We start from the raw sequence: 12,542 nt of genomic DNA, 5'->3' as shown, positions 1-12,542 counted from the left end.
AAAATTGAACAATATTCTGGTTGTCGGACATTCGAGGCATGCACAACGGTGAACTCATCCCGATACTGACCGAAGGGCAAACAGGAGAGAAACGGCTCCGTTTATACGGTCCAATTTCGTTCACTGAATAGAGGCTCATCCTTCGTTACACAGCAAGCCTGTCAGGCTCGTGTGTAGACCTATTTTTATCATGCACTGAGTTACATTACGTGTGCCCGAGACCCTTGGTCATGGAGGCAGAGGCAAAACTCAAGCTGAAAATATTCAATGCACGTTCGCCAGCGTAAATTATGGGGGAGACTGAGCTAAATTGGTGTACTGAAAAAACGGGTTATAACTAAACCGGTCCCAACATATAATGGGGGAAAAATGTGTAGTACCCAGATAGCGTGTAACACTCTCACGAACAAAAGCATCACCTTGATCAACTCGTTCCCCAGCACGAGGGAAATTCCAAATGGAGCCGATATTAGCTCAGAGTCGGTGCTTGTTTGGACTGCAAAACCATCGTGTGTAGATCCAAAAGTTGACTGAAAAGAATGACATCCATGCCGCCACCGAAAAATCGAGCACAGATAGCAGTGTGTGTCTCTTGTCTCGTCAGAATGCCGGCCAGAATAATGGCACAGACGAAGCGCTCGCGTGTTGGTTCCCCATCACTCCATTGGAGAATATTCTCTTATTCCAGCCCCCTCGTTCTATGGCCGGGAGAGAGAAAGGCTGAGGCCGCTCCTCCATTGCCTTATGCAGTGGACAGTGGTGGCTCAGCGGTTAAGGCTCTGGGTTACTGATCAGAAGGTCAGGGGTTCAAGCCCCAGTACTGCCAAGATGCCACTGATGGACCCTTGAGCAAGGCCCTTGACCCAATCTGCTCCAGGGGTGCCATATCATGGCTGACCCTGCACTCTGAAAAAAAGAATTTCACTCTATATGTGTGAATGTATAATGTGTGATAAATAAATAAAATTATAAAAAAAATTATAATTAATTATTATGTGCATTCTCCCAGAACGACACAAAAAAGACAAGAGGGACAAAGAGGCCCATTTGTTTCCTTACCTTCGAATGACTAATTCTCTCATACAGCGTTTTTAATAGTGATGGCTCAAGACACGCATGGTAACTCTTTCGCACGCTTGTTCATCAGAAAATGGCCACCGAGCTAGGCCTCAAAGCATGTCTGATGAGACTCGTACTTTCACTCAAGGTGAGCGCGACAAACACAAGGAAGAATCTGATGTCCGTTCGAACTCCAATCTTCTTAGACACAAAGCTGAAATCCCAAACTGCCCCCGCACACGGAGCTCCAATCTGGGGGCCGTGGAACTGGAACAAGTGGGGATAACACCTCGTGGTGAGAAATTGCCAGCCTCGAACAGTGCCGCTGTTCCCATTGGACCCTTGTAATGTTTGGGAAAAACCACATTAAAATTGCTCTGAAATTACGCTGTATAAAACGACGTGAGTCGCTTCTTACATTCCGTCCTGTGTTGCCACTCAAAAGGGAGAATAATAATGATCCTCGCTTCGATGTGAGTCGTTGGTACAACACGGGCCAGACGAGATTGTGCACTGAACAACTCGATGGCACGAAGTGAGCGCCTTTATGAAGCCCATGACATAGCTCCTTTGAAGCGTCGCTTAAGGGTGTGTCCCAATGCGATTACGCAGCTCGAGTTCCTACGAAAGGGAACCTGCATTTCCAACAATGTGATCCCTGGTCTTAGGGCACCAAGAGTTATTCCCTGGAAACTAAGCAAGCAACTGCATTGATGTATTTATTTAAAGCTTTTTAGTATGTCCTCATTGTCAAGATGGCCTCTGTTTAAATTACATTGAATCTAAAGAGTGCTGGTTACTTCGTTCTGGTGTTATTTGTTGAGGTCACTTGGTCTTACAGTGACAAATTTGTTTCTAAATCTTCAGTTCAGTTTCCCAAAGGTGGAGCAATCAGGTGGTTAATGATCTTGGCTTATTTGTACTTAGAACAGACAAAAGAAAAGCTTACAAGCAGGATATTTAAAAGACTTCAGCTGTGTTGTCATAGTTACTTTGTGCCTGTAATTCTATCTGTTTAGTCAGTTACGAACTGCATCCCTTTTTCTTTCTGAAATAATTATGTTAGTTCATTTGTTAGCTCCATTTATGAGTTTTTCCATAGCACCAATACTGATTTAAAAGTTATAATTAATTTGTTAATGGCAAGTAAACATTGTCTTACCAAGTTTGTAGTTTGTGCCAACATCACACTGGCATGATCTCTTCAATAAAGTAATAGTCTCCTCTTTAATTTTTTCCTGATCCAAGGTAACAATTTGCCTGTCCTCGTCTTTCAAGAAAATTTCAGATGATCTGTGGAATAACAGCAGGATACAGTTACCATGTACAAAACTGTCAAAATAGACTCTTGTCACAAACCACATTACAAATTTTTTACAGCTTAAAAATCCATGAGGTCAAAGCAACAAGAATTCAGTTTCCAGAGACATTTTCTCAAGGCAACTTGCACACAAGCACTTACTCACAAAAGGAATCGGTTGCTTTGACCAGGTGGGTCCTGATGAGTCCAATATCCCCAGTTCTCTCCAATTTTCCTATAAACCATTCAAAACATGCCACTAGCAGGCCAAGGATGATGATCCGTTCACCAGCCTCGAAGCTCAGTTCATCTGGCCCGTTGGCATCATATTCCTCTGTGGTCTCACAGACTCCTACTGCTGTGAGAGGTAAAGTTACAATCAGTGCTGGGTGTAATCCAATTACATAGTAATTAGTTAGTATTTGCTTAGTACTTTTTACTTTTCTTGTAAACAAAAAGTAGTGTAATGCATTACATTTTAAATTCTTGTAATCAGATTACAATTAATGACTTTCAATTAATTTAATTACTTTGAAGTACATTATAGGGTTATGCTTATTTCTAATATATTATTTATGTAGTATACATGAATTATGACCTGCAACTAGTCATGTGAAGGAGAAATGTGAGGTGCTGAGTGTGTGACTTTTGTATAACAATAAACAACAAAGAAATATAGACACTATTTTGAATTTGTTGAGTGGAAACGTGTTTTAGAAAGTAACTTAAAAGAAAAGTAATTAGTATTGTGATTAATTTTGCAATTAAGTAGTTAGTAAAGTAATCTGATTAAAATTTAAGAGAAATAATTAGTCATTTGAAGTGAATTACTATTTTTAAGCAACTTGCCCAACACTGGTCAAAAACGGTTTAAGCAATAACTGATCAGCACACATAGATTTTTGCCCATTACCCGATTTTGCATTGCATGTAAACACCTTTACAGGTGTTCTTACTGGCCCATTCAATGTGCACAAGTGCTATCCACATGACTGCTTACATTTTGATGTCGAAAGCTAAGAATAACCTGATGATTTCAGGTCTCATGTAAATGTGGTTGTTTGATTTTTTTTAAATAAGCTGATTTTTGATAGTTATGAGCATTTTGGCATGCATGTAAACACATTCATTGTTTCACCATTTTCTCACCAATCTGGAATGGAAGGTCAGTGGTGTCTTTTCGTCCACCCACTAATATACTCTCCGGGCAGGACTTTAGAAACCACCTTGGGAATTATAAAATGTTATACAATAAAATGAAAAATCTATTATTTTTAGTTCTGTGTACTCTGTTCATTTCATAACAACAGTAAGGTGAAATGAAATTCAGAATGAAACGCATACTCATGAAAGGGAATGACTGGCTCCAGGGCTGGTTTTGGTTTGGTTCCCCTAGATCCATCAGCTAAGGACAGCACTGTCCACCCTGATCTTAGGAATGGAGGCTCAAATAGGGCAATATCTCCCTTCTCCACGTAAAGGTCCCTTCCTGATGTAGAGCTATCGAATATCTGATTTGCAGTGCAGCATCCAAAGAAGGACCCTGAAAAGTAAACAAAATACTGTTTTTATTAGAAATAGCCCCTACAGCCACTTTTACTGCCTATAACAGTAATGATTAATATTCCAAGCCATTTAAGTATATTGTGATCATCAACGCTTATGTTTTGTACCTTCTTGCATTAGAAAGCCTTTATACATCAGATTTAATGGCTCTTCTTGGATTGAGATTTCAATTCCTGAGTCCTGATCCAGGAAGATTAACCAGAAGTCCTGGTCCATAAGAAGATTTTCCATACACTGACCCAGTAAACCTGGTGAAAATTCCCCCAAATTTGGTAAGCCATCTGACTCTGTTTAAAGTACTTGCTGACTAGTATATCTGTGATGGGAACATTGAAATGGTAACAGACCCAATCTGTGGTATGTGCTGAACTTCCATATTTCTTCAAAGGTTTTAAAAGTGATATATATAGTTCTTTCCCCACTGTTGATGGATACCAGATGAGCTGACAGTTCCTACACAACAAAAAAGCCAATATGATGTGTGTACAGTAGTGCACATTTCAGTAAACTTATTTTACACACGTGTAAAATAATCTCCCACTTTTAATGCATTTGAATACATTTGAGAACAAATAAAGGTTTTGATAATTATGTATGTACTCTAAATAGTGATGAACGTACAGAAATTAGGTTTGTGACCTCTGTGAGGTCAGCTTCCAGCACACAAAGTTTCCTGCACAGTACTTCCTGTGTGCCCTCATCGGCAGGAAGTCGATCCGGTCCCTCCACTACAGCCAGCTGCATAGCCAACACTGCAACAGGAAAAGGTTTACAGTCAACAAGCCCCATTTCTACTATTGCATCCAACACCAACAGCCACCACATGACAAAAATATTCCGTCGGCTCTAGTAAATGTGTAAGGAAAATCATTTAGCTAGTAATTTAGTGATGAAAAGGCAGATCATTTCCTGTAAGGTGACATGAACCACTCAAATGTTTATACACAGCTGTAAATTCCAATTCTAGCTCTACTCTAATCTGAGATATTGACATTTAGATCTACTACATTGGTGTAGTAGATGTTAAAAACCTCCACCTAGTTTATTTGTTGTCCAATTGTAGTTCTACTCTAATCTGAGATATGGACAATTTTTCTTTTCATAGGCTATAACATACTTTTGAACATTTCCAAGAGCAGTATGGAGCAGGTTTAAGTCATAGTTTAGTTTTAAATCGTAATCATGTGATGTTTCACTGCTGTGTTTAACAGAGGGGTTAATAAGTGACATTCGACGAGCTTCGCAAAGTCCAAGGTGTTATCTCTAAAAGTTACTTTTTTTTTATTCTTTTTTAAGTTTCACCAGTGCAGGTCAGAGTTCAATTAAGTGCATCCAACCATTATACTGTGGGGATGCCGCAATACCATCCCACTCTTGCTAATGTCAATAAATCTCTTTAATGGTGTCACAACCTTCTTGGTTTAATCTCATAATAATCAAATATTTGAACACTAGGAACATTATGAATGGCAGAACATTACTCTGTGACTTTGTATTGTCACCAAAGCCAATTAAACCTTTTTAACCATTTAAATGTTTTATTGTCTGAGTTTTGGATAACTTCTACTTTAACACAATATTCAGTAAATGTATTATACACACAGCGATCTGGATTGGGAAGTTTGGCAGATGTTATTACCTGTTGGTATATTGTCTTCCTCTAAGGCTGTTGAGGTACCTTTAATACTTCCTCTTGAGGTTTTAGAATCTGAAAAGTTCATAAGCTCATAAATGTTAATACATCACAGGAGAGGTTGTTGGGTGTCGAGATATATTGATCATAATAGGCTAATGTGTGGCCAATAAGGTGCTCTTGAAAGGGTAGTAGATGTTAAAAACCTCCACCTAGTTTATTTGTTGAGAATACAAGTATGTGACAATTACAAAATAATAATAATAATAATAATAATAATAATAATAAATATAAAATCCATTATTATATTTTTACATTTTGTATTATTCTCTATATTGGTGTTAGTGCTACTTACCCATATCTCTACTTGTTGAAGTGTCCATAATATTGTCCAATTCACTGTGTGAGTACTCAGTTGAAAGCTGTCGACGTATCGACCGACTGTTGTCCGTATCGTACTCCACGCCGTTCCCGGTTTTGAATGAACTTCCAAGAGTAGCGGTTGACATCACGTCAGAGATCAGTTCAGCGCAGATCAAGATGCCTGTGCGCTCTCTCTATCACGCGCTCATCGCACTGACACCAAATAAAAACGCACAAGTGGCGGAACTGATTTTAAGAGCGTAGATTAACACCTCATTATGAGACTCAAATGTCTCCTGTTTTTCTTCCTAACGTATATCCAGAATCAGTTCTACATTCAGCCCAAACCTGTGGAGGAGTCGCTGAAAGAGATGGTGGCATTACATAGTAGGTATTTTGGGTTTCAGATAAATGTGACCTTGGCACACGCAGTTTAAACGAAAGTTAATAATCACATATTGAGTAAACAATGAGTTTAAAGGAACAAATAAGCGTCCCTGGTCCTTTTTGTACTGATTCTGAGAGTAAACTAACTTGCTGTGAAGGTGTGTCTGTGTGATTGAGCTCAAAAAACTTGGCCAACAATACACATCGGAGGAAGTGTCAGTTTCCCTTTCCTCTCTGGCTGGCTTAAAGACTGTAGGAATAGAGAGTTTAAAGCTATTATTATAGGTTTTAAATATAGTAGGCTTTTGTAACATAATGAACATGCCTTAGACAAGTTTATGTCAATGCAAAGATTGACTCGCAGAGCTTATAATGTTTATGCCCCATTCGTAGCATATGTGATGGTTACTTCTATCCACTTCATTTAAAACTTCTCATCCAGCTGTGTTTCTAAACTGTTCAAATAATGCTAAAGATGAGAGCGACCTTAAAGGAATAGTTCAACAAAAACGTACTCGCCCTCATGCCATCCACGATGTGTATGACTTTCTTTTTTGTGCAGAACACAAGTGAAGATTTTTAGAAGAATATTTCAGCTCTGTTGGTCCTCACAATGCAAGTGAATGGTGACCAAAACTTTGAAGCTCCAAAAATCACATAAAGGCATGTCTTCTGAAGCGATCTAATCGATTTTGGGTGAGAACAGACCAAAATCTAATTCCTTTTTTTTTTTTTTTTTTTACACATCTTGCCATTGCAGTCTCTATAGGCATGATCAAGAATTCAAGCTCGGTTACACTTCGTAGTGCTTAATGTTTGCGCTGAGTAGATGTTGCTAGGAAGTGTAATAGAGCTTGAAATCATGATCACCAAGAAGACTACTGATGTCAAGATTTACAGTGAAAAAGGAGTTATATTTTGTTCTGTTCTCACAAAAAAAAAAAACAATTGGACCACTTCAGAAGACATGGATTAAAGCACTGGAGTCTTATGGATTACTTTTATGCTGCGTTAATATGCTTTTTGGAGCTTCATGTGCCTTTATGTTCAGTCCGAGTGATGTTGTATAGATCGAAAAGAAGAGGGGTCCAAGCACTGATCCCTGAGGAACGCCAGTGTTTAGCTGGTGTGACTTGGATGCCTCTCCTCTCCAGGACACCTTGAAGAATCTGCCTGTATTGTATGACGAACCAGCCAAGTGGATCTGGTGGTTCACTGTGTCAATGGCAGCAGTCTAGGTGAGGACAGTTGATTTGTAGTTAGCTCTTTTATAGTCGCAAGGTTTCAGTTACTGGTAGGAGAGTAGTCTCCCTGGAATGTCCTTTTTTGAAACCAGATTGATGACTGTCAAGTAGGGGTGGGAAAATAATCAATTCTGTTACAAATCGTGATTAACAAAATTAACCTTAACAAAATCGAGGAAGACATAATCCCCTTTCACACATAAAGCATTTTCCAGAAAATGTACTGCAATTTTCAGGTTAGAGGTCATGTATGAACATGACCCTTTTGAAAATACTGGTCAATTTTGCTGTGGCAATTTCCCTTAATGAGAAGTTGTATCATTAGTACCTATAAATGTCCATTTTGATGGTATGTGTGAACATCTGGTACATTTACCAGTAAAGTCAACCCAATGATTTTCCTGTAATTTACCTGGCAGCATGTGTGAAATGGGTTTTAGGGTTCAATAGGCTACAAGTTAAGCTCAGTTGACAGCATTTGTGGCACAATGGTGATAAACCACAGGAATAATTTCGACTCCCTCCTTAAAAAAATAAAAATAAAAAAATCACGGTCACAGTGAGGCACTTACAATGGAAGTGATGCCGTAGAAATTTGAAGCTATAAAAGCACTTACATTAATTATTTGGTTAAAACTCATGTATTATTTGCATTGTAAAGTTGTTTAAATCGCTGTTTTTACAGTCATTTTAGAGTTTTGCATATTGGTTACGTCTTGTAGCTATACTTAAAAGGTTAGGTTTTTTTTTAACGTTTATGGATTGGCCCCATTTGAATGCAGAATGACCTTATCATGATTACCGTTTTGAGTCGCAAGATAGCGTCAGTTAGCTATTGTAACTTGATATGAAATGAGAGCAACTTGGCTAGGATGATTCTTATTTTTCATATTTAAACTCTTCATTGTATTTGAAGTTTTGTTGTATCTTTATTTAGGTGTAAATTATTGTCCAGAGACATCTAAGCAACACATTGCCCGTGTTTTCCGTTGCTATTGTTACTTTACTCTGCTCTGAACTCAATCACAGTCATTTATGAAAAGGTAGTTTTTTTAATTTTTTTATTATTATGTTATATAGTACTGAGACAGATTATTTAGTAGCAAACTTTTCTGATTTCTCCAAGACATAATGACTTGATTGCAACTTAATTGCCCTGCTGGAAAATCCAGCTTAACCCTTGTATTATGTTGCGGGTCAATTTGACCCATTTTGATTTTTGAGCTATATGAAATATTATATTATTTTTGTTTTTTGTTTTGGAAATTTTGTGACTTTCCCTCATTCAGGGCCATAAACATGCATGCAAAGTGAGGACACACAGATATGTTGTGGAAAGTCTGTATAGAATTTGTATACAATGATGTTTGTGGGTCATTTTGACCCACACACTTTCATGTTCAAAGGCAGCTGCACAGACCCAAAATAAAAACATTTCTTTGATATATGTTGTTATGTTGGTTATTTACTAACCTGTGAAGGCAAAAAGGTGCTTTTCCACACTGGTTTCAAATATAGCATCAAAATTTGGACAGCCTGTGTTTCCAAATCAAGCTATGCATGGAATATGTACATTTACACAGGCAAGCCACCAAGTGGAGCACCTGAGAAAAACCAGGGGATGCGGGTGGTGCTTGAAATGAGTAGAGGACTGCAAGATCATTGCATAACCTGAAACTTTTTTACATCCTACCACCTTGGTGTCGAGCTACAGAAACGAAAGCTGACCATGATCAGAACAATAATAAAAAATGTAAAAAAAAAAAAAGGCCTGAGCTTCCCAGCGAGCTTCTGAATATGCAGGGCAGAATGCTGCATTCTTCAAAATTAGCTTTCTATGAAACGGCAACAGAAATGTTCTTGTAATGAGTACAATGCACAAAGATGCATCACTGAGTGCAAGAGAAGACTTGAAGCCAGAAGTCATCCTGGACTATAATTCCACCAAAGGAGGTGTTGACCATTTAGACAAAGTCACATCAGCCTACAGCTGCCAGTGCAAGACTGCCCGTTGGCCCTTTTAGATGTGTCTGCCTATGATGCCTTTGTCCTGTGGAGTGAAATCAATCCAGACTGGAATGAGGGCAAACTGTACAAACGTCGGCTTTTCTGGGAGGAGCTTGGAAAAGCACTCATCACACCAAAGATCCAGAAGCGCTTCCACCTACCTCGATCAGCAGCGGCTGCAGCTGTTGTTGCATCAGTTCAAGAAGGCGTATCCAGCCCCACAGAAAATCAAGAAGTGAATACAGTTGTTGGGAAAAAGAGAAAAATATGTGAGGTGTGCCCCCCTCGAGATGAGAGTAAAACCAGCACCACATGTGTACTGCAGGAAATGAATCTGCAGAAAGCCCACATTTACTTTGTGCTCATCCCGTCGAAAGTAATTGCTTACATTTACAAAATGATCCTACCATACAAAAAACAAGAATATTTAGGGAACATAACAATCTATTTCACTCATCAGCAATATTTAATGTCAGTTTGTGAAAGCGTGAATGTTAAATAATATTTGAAAATGTGTAAAAAAAAAAAAAAAAATTCACAGTCTGTGAAAACAAAAATGTTCCAAAAATAAATGTTGTTAAATGCATCATATGATCTCATTTTTATTTTTTATTTGTAATGTGTGACAAGTATTAATATTAAAGGTTTACTGTTACCTGATTCTTTGTTGTTTTTCATAGTGTGATTTTTGGGGAATTGTATTGAATCCAATTAGGGTCAATTTGACCCCGACCATAAAGATTGTACCCATTTTTTGAACACAATACGAGGTAAGCTGGTAGCTGTGTTTTGGAACATTGTAGCTAGTTTCTAGCTGGTCCAAGCAGGTCATGAGCTGGTCCAAGCTGGGAGACCAGCTTAGACCAGCTACCATCTTATCATACCAGCTCAAGGTGGTATGACAAGCTGATTTTTGGAACATGGAAGCTGGTCGACCAGCTAAGGACCAGCTTGGACCAGCTCATGACCAACTTGGACCAGCTAAGGACCAGTTTGGACCAGCTACCATGTTCCAAAACACAGCTGTCAGTTTGAACTGGATTTTCCAACAGGGTGTGCATTCGGCTTTCTGAACCACAAGCGCCCCCTGCTGGAAGACTACTTTGTGTCTAATTTGTTTATTTCGCCCAGTTCTTTATCTGATATACACAGTAGAAACTTTACGAGAAATATCCACCTGTTGCATGGTTTCACACACACACACACACACACACACACACACACACACACACACACACACACACACACGCACAGATACTGTTTTGGTAAATATCTGTGCAAAACTGAAAAGACACCACTAGGCTACAATTAATACAGTGTTAAGTGTATAGTAAAATAACAATGCAAATATATAATGTGTGGCTAATCGTCTGAGTTAGGTATCTGTGTTGTGTGTACCTGCTGCTATGGTGTACTGTATGTAGTGCGCATGCGGCCTGCGGGTAATTTCAGATGGGGATGGTGCGAGCAGCTCTCAGCGGGACTGACGGTGTCTGCGGCACAGGGACACGGTCGGGCGCACCGCGAAGAGTAGACAGCGTCAAGTGCGACAGAACAAGTCGCTATCAACTAACCGGACTGACCGACTCACATCTACAGAGCGGTAAGACTTGAGATCAGGAGACATCGGAGAAGTAACTCGACACTTTTTATTAAAGCAGCATACTGTATAAGTGGAGAAGACAGAAGGGTGTTGACATCACTTTAGCTACAACTTTAACTGTTATTGACAGTGAGCGAGCGCAAAACCTAACAGACTTAACAGTCTGTGATTAATTATCGGGTCAGGTTCAGATCAGTAAAATTAAACTGCGTTAATTTAATTGTAACTTTCAAACATGCTCGTATATGAGATACAGAATGAGGGTTTATCTCTGGAGGGCGTGGATAAAACTTGCCCGGTCTAAAGTCTTGAACACATACTGTAAAGTTTATACATGATGCAAATATACATAAACTATTAAATTAAGTCACCTAACTTATATTTTTAAAGGCGACCGTCTTTTAACTTTTTTGTCCAGTATAAAGGGCGTGTCTAGCTACTCTACAAATTACTTTCTCTTTCATTTTATGTGGTGCGACAGGTGTGTGAACTTATTTTTCAATATAAAGATTTTAGGTTAAAAATTATATTCATATATAAGGGAAAGTTTGTAAGTGCTGTAACTGATTACCATTTTTCTTTTTTGCTATGTTAAATCACATTGTATAGCTTTGTTGCAATTCTAGTCCTGTGGTACAGTCCATGTAATCTCAATTAAAATTAGGTCATAAAAAAACTACTATACTACTGTACTATATAATAACTATGCAAGAATTAGAAAAATGCTGTTTAGAAAAATGAAGTATAGCATGCCACACAGCTGTCACTGTTTGACTTGCCATGTAAAATACCTGGATGTCTTTAGGGAAGTTTACACGTGGTCTGTTTATTTATATTTAATTTTTTGAGGCATGCAGTTTATTACCGGCATGACCAATTTAACCCTAAGTACATTTATTGCAATGGTAGGCTAGTTTTTAATGACCCTTATTTGCAAAGTTTGGGTTATTCCATCAACGTGCGCTACCCGGACGGCTTTCGCTGTCTCCGTGTTATATCCGTGTCTCACGCGGACCACGTTTAGATGTGCTACAAGTACATTCAAAATGTTTCATGAAACAGAAATCTAGTTAAAGATAATTAATGCATGTTTTCCAGTATTACTATTATTACTTAGAGGATTTGTTGTATTCAATAGTAATATATTCCTCTCTTATTTACTTTACTTTCACCTGGCGATTATATTCTGACGCTGCAGTGTATTGTTCATCATGTTGCTAAAGGCTGTATTTTTTGTAAGCATCGTAGGCAACATTCGTAACAATATTGTAACAGTAAACATACAAGACATGGCAGCCCCTCAGCACACTAGAGCAGAAGGGGAAAAAAACATTGCCGTTTATAAAGCGCTGAAACTTTGCTTGAGACGGAACAACTTGG

General features: G+C 38.6%; 2 protein-coding genes across 4 annotated transcripts in view; one reads left to right on the top strand and one right to left on the bottom strand.

Moving 5' to 3' along the window:
• LOC127455491 (SH3 domain and tetratricopeptide repeat-containing protein 1-like) overlaps nt 1-6,667 on the bottom strand; it is a 30,190-nt gene extending 23,523 nt beyond the window's left edge. The window contains exons 1-9 of the mRNA XM_051723444.1: nt 5,914-6,667; nt 5,565-5,633; nt 4,547-4,677; nt 4,273-4,378; nt 4,033-4,173; nt 3,704-3,902; nt 3,509-3,585; nt 2,522-2,717; nt 2,222-2,352 (exon numbers count right to left, since the gene is read on the bottom strand). Coding sequence (XP_051579404.1) covers nt 2,222-2,352; nt 2,522-2,717; nt 3,509-3,585; nt 3,704-3,902; nt 4,033-4,173; nt 4,273-4,378; nt 4,547-4,677; nt 5,565-5,633; nt 5,914-6,067 — 1,204 coding nt within the window. The 5' untranslated portion in view covers nt 6,068-6,667. The remainder of the gene's footprint in view (nt 1-2,221; nt 2,353-2,521; nt 2,718-3,508; nt 3,586-3,703; nt 3,903-4,032; nt 4,174-4,272; nt 4,379-4,546; nt 4,678-5,564; nt 5,634-5,913) is intronic.
• A 4,359-nt stretch (nt 6,668-11,026) lies between these two features.
• Nucleotides 11,027-12,542, top strand: part of LOC127455500 (tudor domain-containing protein 7B-like) — a 42,722-nt gene continuing 41,206 nt past the window's right edge. For all 3 annotated transcript variants that reach the window (XM_051723464.1, XM_051723456.1, XM_051723482.1), the window contains exon 1: nt 11,027-11,162. The gene's annotated coding sequence lies outside the window, so the exon portion shown is untranslated. The remainder of the gene's footprint in view (nt 11,163-12,542) is intronic.

This window comes from Myxocyprinus asiaticus, chromosome 2 (assembly GCF_019703515.2).
Source record: "Myxocyprinus asiaticus isolate MX2 ecotype Aquarium Trade chromosome 2, UBuf_Myxa_2, whole genome shotgun sequence".
NCBI classification, from domain to species: domain Eukaryota; kingdom Metazoa; phylum Chordata; class Actinopteri; order Cypriniformes; family Catostomidae; genus Myxocyprinus; species Myxocyprinus asiaticus.
Note: the sequence above shows the minus strand (reverse complement) of the source record. Positions and strands in the feature narration are given on the sequence as shown.